Source organism: Phyllostomus hastatus, unplaced genomic scaffold, assembly GCF_019186645.2.
Source record: "Phyllostomus hastatus isolate PE091 unplaced genomic scaffold, TTU_PhHast_1.1 phas_contig_137, whole genome shotgun sequence".
Taxonomy (NCBI): domain Eukaryota; kingdom Metazoa; phylum Chordata; class Mammalia; order Chiroptera; family Phyllostomidae; genus Phyllostomus; species Phyllostomus hastatus.
In genome coordinates, this window is record NW_025333583.1 from 11,295,620 (window position 1) to 11,313,952 (window position 18,333).

Consider the following 18,333-nt stretch of genomic DNA (forward strand, 5'->3'; position numbering starts at 1 on the left):
TTTCAAAATATTGCTCATGGGGGGACAGGGCTGATGAAAGGGAGGTGCTGTTAAAGGGAGGCCATATGGAGGCCCCTGAAAATAAGGATCTTAATTCTCTGCAGACTGGCCTATCAATGATTTCTTCACCGAACTCTTCAACTAAAATATTTAACTACTGACTTGAATTGAAATCATTGACCAGTCTCTTTTCCCCAGTCCTATGCTTTCAAAGTAATTTAACAAGAATAAACATAGAAAGCATGTAGAAAAATTTTGTGTTGTGCAACACTGAAGGGACAGATCATGGAATCTTCTTTTTCCCATACTGAAGGTTCTGAATTTCAAGATGCTAGGAATGATTATTTTCTAGGTTATTCAAGAAAAATCAATTTTTCTTACAAAGCTGGGCACCAAAGGCTAAAACACATGCAGAAATTTGTTATTGTATTTTTTCAATAAAGAAAAAAATGGCACTAGATAAAAACATAGATTTGTCTTTTAAGCTGCTTTAGGTTTTATGGCAGAAAAGATGTGAGAAAACAATAGTCTTTTCATTTTTATGTTTTCCTTTAAAGTGAAGGATTAAAAGTTAATTTTTTTCTATTTTTAATCAATTGGCCAAAAATACCATTTTTCTTATTTCTTATTTCCAGAAGATTATAGAAACACATGTAATAAAATTAATTCAACATAGTTTACCTGTTTAACAAAGCAAATTATTACTCATCCTGGTTGAGTGGGTGAGTAATTCTTTGCAAGATTCTAAATCACCCTGAAATTCCCAGACTCACACGGCTCAGTGGTAAGTAAGATAATCAGTTTATCAAGCTGGCTCACCTGACAAGACCATGTTATTTGTGATGAAGCATTCTGTCCATTCTGCCTGTGCCAATTGTATCATCCTGAAGAGAAAAGATGCCTTATAATTTAGCTGGATTGAGTCTCGTTGAAACCTCCTTAAAATATGTCTTACTTGGTTTTGTGGATCTTTACCAGTTGTTTCCTGACATAGTTCATCCATCCCCATCATCAATGGAGTGTCTCAGTGCTGATAAAGCACCTGAAAATTCAGAATCTGATACCTCCTTCACACCCACCTGCTTCACAGCATTGGCTATCACTGCCTTACATCGAAGGTGGATCTTAGGTAATGAGGTATTAGCAATTGGTGCTTCATTATCTTAAATGTCTGGTGGAGCCCCACCCTTCTCATAAAAAAAAAGGATGCTGTTATTTTTGCCATGAGTTAGCTTCAGTTTCCCAACTTATTGCATGTTTCTACCTGGGTTAAATGTGTACACTTGCCTTGTTTTCTTATCCATGCTTGCTTTATGAGGTCCTGCTGAAGAACAGGCTTTGCAGATACAGAGACCAAAGTTCAAATCACTGTTCTGACATTCGATAGCTGTGTGACTTGGGGAAGATACTTGATAGATAATAGTATTGACCTCACAGGTTTATCATAGAGATTAGATCCTGTATATGATGACTGTCCCATAGGACCTTAGTGTAAAACTCAATTAATCATGGGGAAGAAGTAAATTGCCACTGATGCCATGGGCAAAAACCAGTTTGGAGGTGAAAGAGTATATTTACAAAGCTGCTTACCATTAAATACCCTAAACTATTTCATTTCACCAGCAATTTAATTCCACATTTTTCTCCATTCAAAACAGAGGTTTCAGGTCTGAACCTGAATCTCTTATTTTATTAATAATTTCATTTTCTCACAGCACCATTTCTACCATGCTCTGTCTCTTTGGCTGAGTTGCCAGAACTTCCCATTTAAATCCTCAAGATGGTATCCTGTGTTCTTATCATTAAAATCTCTAATTTCTCTAACTTTATCTTCTATTATTTCAAACCAGCACTTATACCTAGTCAGGCCAAGATTCTAACCATTCTTCAGGGACACAGAATTAATCCCCAACTCTTACTCTTTCATAAGGCAGGGTCCTTGTCTTCAAGGGTCTCAGAGAGCAGACAGCAAGACAGACAGACTGTAATAGTAGCTAGAAAGAAGTAGACTATATTTATGAACAGAGATCCATGGTAAAACAGATGAAGAGGTGATCAAGTCAGCCAGAGGTGGAGGCGTGGTGGGTGGAAGTGCTGGGAAAAGCTTCAGAGAGGAAGTAACATTGGAGTCATTCATCGAAGAATGAGCAATGAGCAGGATTTCATTTCGGGCAGAGGGAGTAGCATGACGAAAGCCTGAATGTAAATATCCTCATCGAGGGCATTCCAGCAGGTGACAGGAGGGATGGCTGAGAGTGGAGAGACACACCTGGTGAAGCTGGCAAGGGCCAGGCTGGCACTTTCTTTGATGCTATACCAAGAAGCCAAAATAGAGCAATCTTCCTTTTCTAAATTCCTGGTGCAATTATTCTTTGTGCATTTATTTTGATAATATTTTTTTCATTTCCAGTAGATAATCTACAAGTGATTTATAGGCTCTGAAAGAACCAGAAAACCCCTGAAGCTATTTACTTTCCTTCTCAGCTCTCCCCATGTCAAACAGTGCATAAGGTTGGAGGCAGCACAGAGATGAAAAGAACAGTTAGCATTTGAGTTCCCTCTCTGCTGCTGTTCTCATTGTCTTCCTTCTAACCAGGTGAACTTAGGCAAGCTACATCACCTCTCTGAATATCACATTTTTTCCTTTGAAAATGGGCATAATACTTGTTTCTACATGATAGGCCTCCTATGATGATTCAATAAATGCTTAACAAATGTTTGCTACTCAATTATTCAATAAACATTAATTAACCATGTACAATAGGGCAAAACCTGTGCTAGATTTCTACTATACAGTGGTGAGTTAAACAGATAAGACAGGGACTTTGCAGTCCAGTATTTCTTATTATTACTATTATTTTTTCAGTACAGATCTCTAATAAATGCTATTAAAACAAATTTGTGTGTCTCAGCTACATCAATATCCTGTTCATGATTGGACTGATTCTCTCTTGCCTTGGTTCTGGAGTATGCTACATGTCAGTTGACTGACAAGAGCTGCCACCTTTAATGCTCATGGAGCCCATCAACCACACAGTGTGCAGCCCTGGCAGGGCCACCATTCTAGTCAGAGTCAGCAAGTGAAGTGTCCTGGAGGGAATCCTAGAGAAGGCCAACTTCAGGAGAATGGTCAAGCAAGCTCCAAACTAACTGTGGCCATGGCTCAGTCAAATTTGGGCTGGTTGGTCCACTCTTCAAAACTTGTGATTACTGGAGTTTAGGAATGCAGAAGGGTGGGATTTGGGGATTAGCTAATTTTTGTTCAAGCTCTCCCATGATAAAGCTATATTTTTGTTTTTAATGCTGGTCATGTGAGTGAATAAAAACAAGCAATGCCTAAGTTCTGGTAGATGTGACAATTCTTTGCTTAGTAAAGGGATGAACCGACTGATCACTGAGAAGTAGAGTCACCAGCAGAGAAAGTGAGTGGAGGCACATACTATGGACAAAGACTTGGAAGTCATCCTAAAGACACGCTGGGTCTGCTGGTCTCTGGCAGAAGCCCTGGAATGATTGAGCGTGTGGCAGATCACCATAGACCTGACAAACACAGTAATTTAACTTCTCGGTACACCTGTAAGAATAAAATCTGTGAACAGTTTTCTGGTAAATTTTGTGGGTTGTATTTTTCTATTTTTGCCTTTGTTTATTTTCTGCTCAGTTTAGCTTTTTGCTTTTTTTAAAAAAACATTTTTTTTTCAGTAGCTGTGTGTCCTGGAAACAGCTTTTTTCTGGTTGCAAAATTGTTCTCTTTTCCTTCAAGGGGAAATCCTACGATATCCACCAATAGCCCCCCAATCTACAATCAGGGGTGGATTCAAAACTACATCTTACTCAGTGAAAAAAATTTCTCTTTAATCTCCTTCCACATTCTCTCTCCCAGATACTTATAGTTGGTCAAATAATTCCTTCAAGTTCTCTTCTGATCAATGGTTATAATTACTGATTTATGTAAGATATAATAACTTCTAAGATTATTGCTAGTCAACACATTTTCTACAATGAAATCTTAAATTATGTTTTTAAAATCAAATTTTATTTTATTTTTTGCTTTTATTGTAATTCCCCATTACCATTTAGTTCCCTTACACTCCGCCCCCGACAGTCACCACATTCTTGTCCATGTCCATGAGTCCTTTTTGCTTTTTGCTCAATCTCTCCACTCCCTACCCTCCACCCTACCTTAGTTGTCATCCTGCTCTCTGTCTATGAGTTTGTTTCTATTTTGCTTGTCAGTTCAGTTTGCTCATTAGATTCCACATATGAGTGAAATCATATGGTATTTGTCTTTCTCTGACTGGCTTATTTCACTTAGCATAATATTCTCCAGGTTCATTCACACTGTAACAAAGGTCAAACTTTCTTCTTTTTTATAGCTGGGTAGAATTCCATTGTGTAAATGTCCCATAGTTGTTTTATCCACTCATCTGCAGATGGACTCTTGGGCTGCTTCCATAGCTTGGTGATTGTAAATAATGCTGCAGTGGACATAGGGGTGCTTATGTTCTTTCAAATTAGTGTTTTGGGTCCTTTTGGATAATTCCCCAGAAGTGGGATCACTGAGTCAAAAGGCAGATCCATTGTTAATTTTTTGGGGTATCTCCATGCTGCTTTCCACAGTGGAAACAGAAATGTACATCCCTATCAACAGTGCAAAAGGGTTCCCCTTTCTCCACATCCTCACCAGCACTTGTTGTTTGTTGATTTATTGATGATAACCATTCTGACAGGTGTGAGATGATATCTCATTGTGGATTTAATTTGCATTTTTCTGGTAATTAGTGATACTGAGCATATTTTCATATGTCTGTTGGCCATCTGGATGTCCTCTTTGGTGAAGTATCTATTCAGGTTCTTTGCCCATTTTTTAATTGGATTGTTTGGGGTTTTTTGGTGTTGAATTTTATAAGTTCTTTGTAAGTTTTGGGTATTAACCCCTTATCAGATGTATCAGCTTGAAACCAAATTTTAAAAGAAATTTGAGAACCTTAAAGAAAACTCAGAAGCAGATATGGTCAATATAGATGCCAAGATGTAGAAAAGTGCAAGTACCATATGATTTCTCTCACATGCAAGGTATAAAACAGAAGGCAACAAATGAGCCAGCAAAACAGACTCAGAGGCACAGACAACAGTATGGTGGTTTCCAGAGGGTTTGAAAGGGGCTGAAGGGATGATTAAGAGAGCAAAGAGGGTCAAATATATGAGAATAGGAGAAGACTAGACTTTGAGTAGTGAGCACAGAATTCAATACACAGATGATGTATTATAGAATTTAACACCTGAAACTTACATAATGTTATTAATAAGTTACTCTAATAAATTTAATTTAAAGATAGAGTTATTCAGAATAGGGCAAAATTTGGACTTCTGATTGTCTATATACCCAATTTAAACTACTTTGAATGATATTTTGTGAAAGATTACCCCAGTCTCCAAGGAAAAGAGTGTGATGTTTGGTGCTATGACACGGTGTGCCTTCAAGAATAGTGCAAAAATAATCTTACATACATGAACCACTTAATGTGTAGTTTTGAAACTGTTTTGCAGAAATAATTCTGGGCAGTCATGAGATATAATAAAATACATTATCTTCATCAGAAAATTTGAGGTAGTAGATGAAAGTGCCTGAGCACAGGCACTTTTCTCAGCACAGGCTGAGAAAAAATCTTTCACCAAAATTAAATAAACAACAACAAAAGCACTCCATGATTATAGTGGAGAGGTGATGAGCAGATGCTGGGAGAAACCATTTGGAACTTTTTGAGTTGACCTCTGACCTGCATCAATCGTGTGGTGAGTCAGTACTTTTTAACCTGAAGTAACCTGCCTGAATAAAGTGACTGTGTGCCAGTAATGTACCTAGACACAGAGTCACATGTCAAATTCCACCTTGTCTTCATAACTGAATAATTTTTATTTGTGAGCCAAACCACTAGTGAATTGTAGTCTGTGCCAGATGGCAGAGAAAGGAGATGAGGAAGCAGGAGTTCAAGTCTTCAGCAAAGCTTGAGAAAGCCAGATGAATCTTGACACTGCATTTCTGACACTGTCAGCTGTCTGAAGAACACCGTGTCTTTAACCTTGTTTGGAAAACAATTAAAAGGCCAAATTCTTGATATTCAGGACATATTGCCTCATGAGGAATGGAGTCTTTACAGTAGGGAAAGAACCACATTGAGGCAATGGGCATGTGCCAGCATGGGTCCACTTAGCCCCAGGCTGGCTGTCATCAACACTGCCGAGTTGGCATGGAGACCAGGAAGCTGAACATGAGGGACCAGGAAGGGGAGCACTTGCTGCAGGTGTGAAGGGAGAACTCAAACATTGTTTTAACTGATTTCACAAATAGAGTGATGGAAAAGTGTATCGAAAGAGAGCTTTACCAGCTTTGGCTCAGAGTGATCATTGAGCACTGATCATGTATGAAGAATTACTGTCATATAAAATAGTCTAGGCTCTCAAAGAATTTGCAATGTAATGGGAAAATAAGACATACAAAAGTAGCAATAAGGGAAAAATGTTAAGTTCCTTGAGATAGGTAGAAACAAAGAATTATACTGGATTCAAAGGCAGGAGAGAAGATAGTTCTTGCAGTATATCTAAAAAGGCTTCATGGAATATTTGTTTTAGATCTGTGAAATATGCCATTGAAATTTTAATAGGAATTGTGTTGAATCTATAAGTTGCTTTGGGTAGTATGGACATTTTAATGTTAATTTTTCCAATCCATGGACACGGTATATGCTTCCAATTATTTGTATCTTCCTCAATTTATTTCTTTAATGTCCTATAGTTTTCTGAGTACAGGCCTTTTACCCCTGTGGTTAAATTTATTCCTAGGTACCTTATTTTTCTTCTTATTGTTGTTTTTGTTGCAGTAGTAGATGGGATTGTTTTCTTAGTTCTTCTTTCTAACTACATCAAAATAAAAAGCTTCTGCACAGCAAAAGTAACCATCAACAAAATGAAAAGGGATCCCACTGTATGGGAGAGCATATTTACCAATAATACATCTTACAAGCAGCTAATTTCTAAAGTATATAAAGAACCCATACAACCCAACACCAAGAAAACAAACAATCCAATTAAAAAAATGGGCAAGGGACCTGATTCAACACTTCTCCAAAGAGGACATCCAGATGGCCAACAGACATGAAAAGATGCTCAATGTCACTAATTATCAGAGAGATGTAAATTAAAACCACAGTGAAGTATCACCTCACACCTGCCAGAATGGCTACTGTCAATAAATCAATAAACAACTAGTGCTGGTGAAAATGTGGAAAAAGGGAACCCTTGTGCACTGTTGGTGGGAATGCAGACTGGTACAGCCACTGTGGAAAACAGTGTGGAGTTTCTTCAAAAAATTAAAAATGAAACTGACTTTTGACTCACCAATCCCACCTCTGGGAACATATCCTAAGAATCCTAAAACACCAATTTAAGAGAATATAACCTCCCCTCCCATGTTTATAACAGCGTTATTTACAATAGCCAAGCTATGGAAGCAACCCAACTGCCCATCAACAGATGAGTGGATAAAAAAGTCTGGTACATTTACACAATGGAAAACTATGTGGTTGTAAAAAAGAAGAAACTCTTACCTTTTGTGACAGCATGGATGAACCTGGAGAGTATTAGGCTAAGTGACATAAGCCAGTCAGAGAATACAAACACAATATGATCTCACTTATATGTGGAATTTAATGAACAAAATAAACTGATGAACAAAATAGTAACAGAGGTATGGATACATGGAATGGACTAAAAGCTGCCAGAGGGGAATGGGGACAGGGGACTGGATGAAAGAAGGTGAAGAGAATAGCCAAGAACATATAGGCATGACCCACGGACACAGACAACAGTATGGTGATAGCCAGAGGGAAGGGGGGGAGTGGAGTCAGAGGGTGGGAAGTGGAGTCAGAGGGTGGGAAATGGGAAAAGGGAGGGAATGGGAACATCTGTAATAGTGTAAACAATAAAAATAAAGCAAAAAAAAGACTTCATAGAAGATGTCAACTTGGGAGTAATTTTGAGAGGCAGCAGTTTAGGGAGGGGGAGGGCAGATAGAGAAGGTAGCATAAACAAGTCAGGGACCAGAAGGTACAGATTATGTTTGCCTATTGTAATACATACCCGTTTGGCAAGTGGTCAAGTGCTTGTAATATGCTGTCGGGAGGTGAGATTGGAAAATTGACTGGAGTCAGATGGTAGAGGCATTAAATATTAGAGGGAATGGGCTTTCATTAAGGTGTGTAAGCAAGGTGACTTCTGGAAGCCTTTATGCCACGGTTCTCCATTACATATCCCCTTAATCACTATTAAAATTACCTGGTGGGCCTATGTTTCCTTTAACCTGATTGAAAGAGCTTTTCTATAACATATGCAGGAATTCATGCTTCCAAAACGAGGAATCCATTGTGTGCTATTTATGTCACCTATTGCCACCTTTTATCTTCTGCATTTTGCTTAACCTAGTAAATTGTGATAGAAGGTGGGACCTAGCCCACATAGTCACTTCCCCTGAAATCCAAATATTCAACTCAGCTTTAAACTGAGCTTGAGACTTTCTCTGCACATCTAATGATATACTGATATTCGGAGCTTTTCAGCTTAGCTCTGGTCTTATTGACTTAAAACAGCTTAATGACACTGTAGATATTGTAAAAGTCACTGGACTAGAGTCTGTAAAATACTCCTTACGTCCTGCCTCTGCCAGCACAGGCACTATGTGGTAAAGTAGGCGAGAGAAACTAGGACAAGTCCTACTGGCCTGGCAAGAGTCCCACCTAATTCCTCATGACGTGTTCAGCGCAGGTGACACCTTCTTGAAGGTGTGGACAGGCAGTTAATTTCGTGGAGAGTAGGAGGTGTAGGTTCAGCTTTTTTTTTTTTTTTTACAGTCAGGCTTTATCCCAATGACATTCATTCTCTCTTTGAGTCTGGACTTCATACAACAACCAGCAACTGGAGGTTATTTTAAAATAAGCAAAAGCCACTGAAAGATCCTGGTCTGGGTCCTTATTTGGGAAGAAGAGTTGGTTGAGAAGTGCTCCTTGGTGAAGAATTAAGCCAATCCTTGCACAGGAAAAGAAGATCCGTGGCAGGGAATTGTGGGTTTCTTACCCCAAGTGCCAGGAAAGCTATGCCGTGAAAAGGCTTCTGACCCCTTGTCAACAGCAAGTTGGACCAATTCTTTTTTTTTTTTGAGGGGTAGAGTAAAAAAGACAATTTCTGTTGTTTGGAGTGTTTGAAGGATGGCTTCCCAGTTTCACCAGCTCCGGGTCTTGGTTTGGAAGAACTGGCTCGGTGTCAAAAGGCAGCCGGTGAGTGAAAATAAGGGAGCGGGGCTTGGGGTGGTGCTGCAGGCGATCATAAAACATGATGCTAATGAGGTAAAAAGAGAAGAGTCTTAATTTAATTTTTAAAGCAGGAAATAAGATAGTCAGAAATCATCCCTGCATCTGCCTTCCAGCTAAAGGCACTGGTCTCAACTTGCCCCGAAAGCAGCCTTTGATTTCAGTACAAGAGTAAACCAGGCTATGTCCTGGGCAAAGGAAAGGATGTGTCTTGTTAGCAGGGGGAATTGGATCTAGTGTTGAATTCTAACTTTCTGGCCAAGATGCTTTCAGAAGTTTTCTTAATGAATTTAGTTAAAAAATGAGATGAAGAAATGTATTGGATGAAAAGTACAATCGCATAGGAGAGAAATATACTTGAAAACCAAAAGCAATAGACAGCTTGGCTGAAAAGTAAGAAATGGAAAAGAAATAGTCTGAAGGCTGTTGGTGTCGAAAAGCTCCTACAAAATTTTAGTTATCTAAAAATTATTTACTAGACATGCCAAGCAAGGGCCCATGTGCGTGCCATACTTGCAGAGTCTTATGAATCACTTAACTTTACTGCTACAGTCTGTCTACTCTGCTCATTGCAACATATTTATTTGTCTTCTTACATTCGTGTTTGCTTTTTAAATTATAAACCTAGCTATTAGATCCTCATGAGATAGGGTACTGGTAGACCAAGAAAGGAACTGGCTTTTATGAGTTACCACATACTGGGAAGGATGTTTGAAAACTGGAGAAATCCAAAGAGACACTCAATATACTTCATTTTGGAGTGGTAATTCCCAGCCTTACATGAATAATATAAATATTGTGCACATAGTATGTGTCATAGAAACCAACATTTTATCTCTGCACCTTATCTTATTCTAGGTTTCCTTGTAGTGCCTGAGTCCTTTCATAAGTGTTCTGACGTATATATTAAGAGGGAGAAGTAAATGATCAAACCCTCCTTTGTGAATCTGGTGTGTAGAATTTAAGATCATAAATTGGGTTCTTGGTTTTGCTCCCTACCAGCTATAAGACTTGAGTAGCATAGCACAATTTCCCTGAGCACTGGCCTTCCCCTTTCTAAAATGGGCATGAGATCTCTAGCATCTATCTCATGGAGCAGTGAGAACCAAATGTGCTAATGCATTTCAAATTGCTTTATACATGGTGCCAAACACCTGGCAAATTGATTATAGAGGGATTTGGGGCAATGTGTTGGCATATTTTATTTGCTGTAATGATGAAAGGAAATCTAGAAGAAGGGGTTGTGGGAGAGAGAAAGAAATTTATATAAAGTTCTTAAGTGATGAAAACTTAATAGTTTAAAATAAAAGCATAGAGGAACTGAAAACGTATCAATTATTGCTGATGAACAGAATGCTGAAATTTTCTATTCTTCTTACAACTCCATTTTACCTAAAACTTAAAAACAAAACCCTCAGGTGAATAAAATACTTCACTGAGAAATTTTATCCCTAGAAACTCTAAGTTTCTTCCTTATGTGTAACATAGCTGATATAATAATTTTCTACTATAGACTTTTTTTTTCTATTTCTGCTGGACATGGCATATTAAGAGATGGAAGTTAGATATGCTAAAAGGTTTTTGCTCTAATACTGTATATTACTCTCATTAAGCCAAAAATCCCTAAAAAGCCCCTCTTCCTTATGTTTGTGCCTAGGGCAAGAGAATACATAAGCTATCAGTTTATTTTGGGACATCAAATGAAGTTAGGTTCACCTTGTGAGAATGGGACCTGGGGCAGAAACATCTTTGTTTCAGGAAGAGTGATTAGAAAAAGCCCAGAATAGGGGGTAATAAAGAGGGTTCCCCTGAATCCATTATGACCAACTACAGGAACACAGAGGCCTTTCAAAAACAGTGATGATGCCAAAAGGAGAAAGAAAGACAATTCTAAGTGGAGGGTGAAAGAGCAAGGGAAGGACCCAGGACTAACTCTGTATCTTGGTAGTGGAGAGACGACTTGAGGACACAGGTAGGAAGGATATGTATGGGCCAATGTTATTTAAGAGAGAAGAATGAGAAAATGAAGAGGTTGGAAAGTTAGGGTTAAAGATCTAAAAGGAGATGAGGCCCTGGCTGGCGTAGCTCAGTGGATGGAATGCGGGCTGCAAACCAAAGCATCGCAGGTTTGATTCCCAGTCAGGGCACATGCCTGGGTTGCAGGCCAGGTCCCCAGTGGGGGGGCCATGTGAGAGGCAACCACACATTGATTCTCTCTCTCTCTTTCTCCCTCCCTCCCTTCCCCTTCTCTAAAAAGAAATAAATAAAATCTTTTAAAAAAAGATCTAAAAGGAGATGAAATGAAAGAAAATAAGAAATATAGTCAAATTAGAAGACAGAGAAATGTGCAAAGCGGTGTATATAAATTTAAGGAGAAGACACAGTCTTTCGGTAGGATTTGGGGTTGTCATCCCTCAAGAAAGTATACTGTCTCTCTCTCTAGTTGTTCTGAATGGGTACTTTAACATATATGTTTATACAGAAGAAAACAGAATTTTAGTATGTGTGACACTGAAAATGTATAGTCCTTACTGAATGTAAAAAAAATGCTAGCATCACCCCTATGGCATTCTCGCCCAGTCTGTTTTCAAAAGACCCTATCGCAAAGCAAGGCAGTGGGAAAGACAGTTTGTAAATGAGGGAGACAGGGATTGTTAATGAAGCAACAAATGATATATGAGAAAGAATAAAAAAGAAATGAAGATACAGTAAAAATGTTAGTGTGGAATTACTAAGGAAACATTATAAAAATATACACTACAATAGAAAATGAGAGAAGAATTTCAAACAGCGATACAGTCTAAAAAATAGAATGATAACAAAGTAACTAAATGTTGGATTTGGCTGCAAAATAGGGAAGACGTGATCTTTACTTTTTGAGGTGATCCTCCTCAAAATTGTTCTTAGAGTAAATGTTTCTTTTTTTAAAAAAATATCAAACACCAGAATTCTGGAATATTGGGATTATCTAAATGCTTTTATTTTATAGAGTTTCAGAGTATTCAAGAGGCTTGTCCAAGGTCACATAGTGAATTTAAAGACTCAGAGATAGATCTATTCTTTCTATTACTTTCTGCCGCTTCTTAGTTGCTCCTGGGTTGAGTTTCCTTTCTCAATATTTTCTGATCTCTGTTTAGAGTTCAGCTCACCAACAAAAACACCATATTCACTATGGAGGCCTTAGATATTGCTGTTTTTTTAAAATATTAATAATAATATCAATTCTCAGTTACATTGTTAACCTAAAAAATAAAATGCGAAGGCAAGGGTTTTTATGAGAAAGGGAAGGGAAATAATTGCATGAAGGTGGAAGGAATTTCCACTGGTGCTAATAAGCTAGGATATTCAGTTGCTCTGTGTGGCTGTTTACTGATTCTAAAGAAGGCCTTGACTCTCCAGTCTTTGTGATCAAGAAGTCTGCTTTCCTGTTAGCGCCACAGATGGTTGTTTGGAAGACAAGGCTGCTCTGGCCCAATCCAAAGGTTATTTTGTCAAAGTCGAACAGTCCAAAGTTTCAAGGAGCAAGACGTGTGTGGCCTTTTCTCTGGGAAGGTGGCTCTGACTTAATTTTGAGTTGGCTCCATTTATTTTATTTTTCTTATTTCTCCATTTTAACTGAGATCTTTCCTTGAAAGCATTGCTGATCGACCAGTGGAAAGCAACATTGATCAGTTGTTGAAAGCTTCATTGATCTGTTGCTGGGAAGGCTCATTTCCAGTATACCATGTCCCATATAGAAGGGAAAGTGGTTTCTTTAGGAGTCTTAAGCCACATTTAAGCAACGAGGGGGTGCCAGAATAAAGGCAGGTCTTACTGTCGTGTTTCTTTAAGGGCAAACATCTTCTGTAGTCAGTTCCTTGAGGTTTTTCATATGAAGTCTCATAGGCCTTAATAATTATCTCAAAACTCTGAGCAGTCATTATCCAAGTGACACCTTTACAACATCAAGCTATGTAAAGCAAACAAAATTTTATAACAAGAACTTCTGTAATGACAAACAAAACGCTAAGCTGAATTTGGAGAATAAACCTGTGTAGGAGGAAATGCTTGAGTGTAGCTAGCTGAAAAGGTCAAGGGCCCTGGGATGTTATCAATCAGGTATTCAATAAGAGGCATTTCTGTGGAAACAAAAGAAAAACAAAGGTTAGGGGTAAGAAACCAGTTTCTGAGCCACAGGGGAAGCCAGTCAAGAAAAATTGTAGATGTCAGAGTTGAAGCATCTTTTGCAGTTTGAAAGGTCTCTGATGATGTCATCCATTGTTCAGGTAAATTTTCAGGTGGCTTACACAACATCAGGCATGAAGATTGTTCAAGCATGAGCAATTGTGGTGATTTCTGTGGGCTTTATATCAAGTTGTTTCCAGTCCGTATGCAGGGCTTCCGGAAAAATGGCAGCTTTAGTTCTCAATGATTCCAAGAAAAATTGGAAATGTTAGTTTGGAGAGTTGTAGCCAAATACTTGAGCCAACTAAAAGAATTCAAAATTTAATCCAGTTTACAGGCAAAAACAAAACCTTAAAGACAATTAGCAGAACTGATATCCATAAGTGTGTATTACAGCTTCTATTGAAACATAGTTTTTTCTCTCTCTGCAGTTATCCAATTTTTACCAAACACATTTTGCAAGCAAATTAGTTTTTCTATAATTAAGTCAAGTTTTAGTAAGCTTGGCCCAATTATCTACATAAGTGCATCAAGTATAACAATTGATTATATAGACTCTTTTAAATCTGCTTTGCTGGAACTTTCAAAAAGAAATCTTGAGACTGAACCTTTAATAGCCTCTTGAGGCTAAGAGTCCAAGCCAAATACTTGTCATCAGACTTCACCTGTAGTACCTTTAGATTTGGGTTAATTCCTCTCATCTTGAGGTCCCCAAGATATCCTGAGGTTCCAGTGCCTGCCAGGAAGTGACCTTCCTTACTCACCTGGTGAGGCTTCGAGCCTATACGTAAGGTCTCACGTTGATTTTTCCAAGGAGGCTCTTTTGGCTTCTAACCCAATTCATGACCAACTTATGACAGGTGCCTTTATTTGAGGCGTCCAGTGCTCTCCTGGCTCTTAAATGCTCTACCCATGTCCATTAATTTGGCAGCTCTGTCTTCTAAGGTTCCGTTAGCAGTAGCTTTTACCTCACGTGCACTTAATCCACAGTAACGTTTGTTTAAATAGATGCTGGTCTGGTGAGATCTGCAAAAACTGTCAGTTTGCAAGGGCCAGACCAGACAACAGGGTTTATAGCATTAAAACCTGTGTTGTTCCCTTTGGAATCTCTTTCTCATGACAAACAACACAGCAGCCAGAGACAAAGAAAAGAACATGCAACAAAAATTCATACCCACCCACCAGGGGGAAAAGAATCCCTGTGAGCTGCTCAACACCCAGGGAACTTCTTACAAGCGTGAAAGGAGCCCATCCTGAGGAAAATTCCTCAGGTGGTAGCAAGCTCCTGTGGCAGCACCACACGGGCACTGGGACACTTGTCCCCATGGCAATGCCTAACTGAGGTAATTTTCCCTTCTGGTCTCAAAGAAGGGCACTGACCTCAATCAAAAAGGAGGGAGGTCAGGGGCCTGAGAGAATTCACAGCTTCGGGAAGTGGGTGGTCCGTGGAAGAGGAGAACACAGAAGAGGCTCATTTGGGCATTTTACATGGTTCCAGGGAACTCTGGCCCATGAAGGGAAGGTCGCTTCAGGTCCCAATTCTGACACCATAATTGTTAACCTAAAGTCAAAAGCCAAAGTGAGAGGCAACAAGCATTTGAGAGCAAAGAATAGTTAACAAGGAAGCACTGGTTTAGGCAGAAACCTAAATTGTGTTCTGATTATGGGGTGTAGACAATGGATTTTTATGAGAAAGTGAAGGGAAATAGATGAATAGAAGGAAGGAACTTCTGTTGGTGCTAGTAAGCTAAGTTCTTCTTCAACTTTACACGGCTATTTACTGAGTCTAAAGAAGGTCTTTAATATTCAGTCGTTGTAGTCAGGATGTCCAATTTCCTGTCAGCTCCACAAACGGTTGTTTGGAAGACAGTAATGTTCTGCCCTGACCAGTTTATTTTTCCAAAGTCAACTATTTCAAAGGTTCACCGAGCAAGATACACACGGCCACTTCTCTGGGATGGTGGTTCTGACTCCATTTTGAAATGGCTCCATTTACGCCCTTTTTCTCAGTTGGAAAAATGAATACTAAAAGAGTGTGAAAAAGCACAGTACTCATGAACAGAAATGTTAGGTAATAGAGAAAATCAATTAGATGCACTTGCTACCCTGCTGGGTTTGTAATGTAACTCTAAAAATAATGGAAAGATGAAGATACATTCCACTGGAAATGGTTAGCAACAGGGAGGCTCATCTAATGAGATGCTAGTTAATGACAGGAAAGAGTCCTGGTGCCACCCAGAAACAGGGAGACTAGAGAGTGTAAGATGAGAGTTTATCTTTCATTAAGAAGATGGGTTCTGAATGACATATCAAAGAGTGATTTCTGATGTCTGTAGAGGGGGAATCTAATTCCAGATCTATAATCTGAAGAAGGAAAATTAACTTCAGCTCCTTATTTTCTGCTGTAACTTTATCTAGTGGATCATACTTTAGCTCAGCTGATAGAACTATTATTTTTCTATCACAGATATTCCCACAACTTGATAAACTTCTAACACTTTGGATCAAGTTTGACACTTCCTCCCCAAATTTCCACTTTGCTCATGTAACTTCCCCTCAGAGTGGCTAGAGGAAAAGGAAGACTTAGCTTCAAAATTTTGGAGCAGATTGCTGTATGAATGAAAATATTTTTTGGATGAAAACAATTTAGGATTAAACTCTAATCCTAAAATTTAAGATTCTGAATCATAGTAAAATAAACTAGGTCTTGTATAATTTACTCACCTATGTGTTTAAATGTCCCAGGCCCTTTTATCTTTTCTGGGTCTGCACCATGTCCTCCCTTAATACCTTTTAATTGTTAAAAAGAAAATTAGATCTACCTGTTGATTATGGTGCTTGTCACACAGCAGACATGCACATGCTATTAGTTTGGTCAATCAGTAGAAAGTAAAGGAGATAAAAATGTTTTAGGAATAAGAGCAATAGAGAAATAAATTAGCTTGAAGTCCAATAAAACTGTGTTGTTTTCACGTGAACTATAGAAAGTTTACCAATCTCCAAAATGTATTATAATCTATAAGTGCAGATTTCTAAAAAAATCCTTGATCCCAGTTTCCAAATGTGCCACATATATGGATGGCGGTGCTAACAGGCAGAAAGGCCCAATTAACTGAGAACTCTTGATACTTTTGTTTTCTTATTTTGGAGATTGAACTAAGGTTTATTGCAGAGCTAATGTACCAAGCCCTTACTTCAGAATGTGAACTTGGGAATCTTCTTGTTTTCATCAAGTAACAGTCATTCTTGACTTATGGGACAATTCGCAAAGGTACGAATCGAAGAGGAAGGAAGAGACAGTGTACTTTATTTATGGAAGCTTGGGCAAGTTTCATCTTCAAGTTTGCAATAAAAAGTTATGATCTGAGGTTACAGGATGACTTTTAAATTACTTTTAATGCTCTTATGGGCTGAACTAATAAAAGTATATTATTGTGGTCAAAGAGAGCTAGTAATCTGTTTTGCAATGGTTTGGCTACATAGCTTAATGGGACAGGTGCCAAAGCCAGGCACCCTGAGTTCAAAGGTCAGCTCTATCACTTAGTACTTTATGGAATGAAAGCTTATTTAGTCTCTTTAAGTTCCAATTTCCCATCTGCAAAAGGAAATGAGGTGATTATATTAAACAAGATAATGCATATTAAGTGTTTAACATGGTACGTTGTACATTCTAAGCAACCAATAACTATTAGCTATTATATTGAATTCTGATATAATTCTGATACAATTGTTAGGAGACCACTTGACAACCAGAATTTATGGTGGGACAGAAATTTTGAAATTATATTTAACAAGATTGCTGGAGGAACTGCACAGGTACCCAGGAAGAGAGGGGTACTTCGTCTCTCTTAAAATACCTGTTGAATTCTCATGTGAAAGAGGAGGCCAAACTAAGACAAATGAGTGTTAGTCAAAACAAGAAGATACTGCCTTGATATAAGCAGAAAAATCAGACAAATTGAGTTGTCCAATAATAAGGAAGTCTTATGAAATAGTTAACTTCTAGTCACTAGAAGTGTTCAAGTAGAGGTTGGATAAGCATATGGCAGAAATGCTTTCCCTGACTCTTAATGCACCAGTCATTCTGGACCTATTTCTTTTCCTGTAATATTTCACCTTCTTTTCCATCTGTGGGTCTTCACCCATATGTTTTTTCTGCTGAAAAGACACCCACTTCTTCTTCACACTCCATCCCACATACATATCTTTTCTTCTGCCTGACTCTTTCCATCTTTTAGGTTTTAGAATCAGCTCCCCTTGCTTTATCTTCCTTCCACACTCATTACTTCCTTTGTCTTAGCACTCATCCTCTATAACATTTGGTTATAATTATTCTTAGCCCTGGCTGGCATAGCTCAGTGGATTGAGCGCGGGCTGGGAACCAGAGTGTCCCAGGTTCGATTCCCAGCCAGGGTACATTCCAGGGTTGTAGGCCATAACCCCCAGCAACCGCACATTGATGTTTCTCTCTCTCTCTCACCCTCCCTTCCCTCTCTAAAATAAATAAATAAATAAAATATTTAAAAAATAATAATTATTCTTAATATTTTCTCAAAAGACTGAAAATATTAATTACTCTATCCTCAATGACTATTATACAGTATACAATAGGTGCTCACTCATTTTTATCTTAATAATAATAATAATAATAAATGATCACTATAGTTTATGTTAAACCCTAAGTTTCAATAAGACCCTTCAAGACTTTGATGGAATGGAGAGTCTTCATCTTAAATGTTTTACTTTTATTTATTTTCAGAGTTAGAGAAGGAATCCCCATTGCAATTTGAAAATTATAATGACAATT

The 18,333-nt window shown here is 38.3% G+C and overlaps 1 protein-coding gene across 1 annotated transcript in view; it reads left to right on the forward strand.

The window, feature by feature from the left end:
• Positions 1-9,214: 9,214 nt before the first annotated feature.
• Positions 9,215-18,333, forward strand: part of ABCA12 (ATP binding cassette subfamily A member 12) — a 160,680-nt gene continuing 151,561 nt past the window's right edge. Inside the window, exon 1 of the mRNA XM_045853702.1 lies at positions 9,215-9,329. Within this exon, the coding sequence (XP_045709658.1) occupies positions 9,261-9,329 (69 nt within the window). The 5' untranslated portion in view covers positions 9,215-9,260. The remainder of the gene's footprint in view (positions 9,330-18,333) is intronic.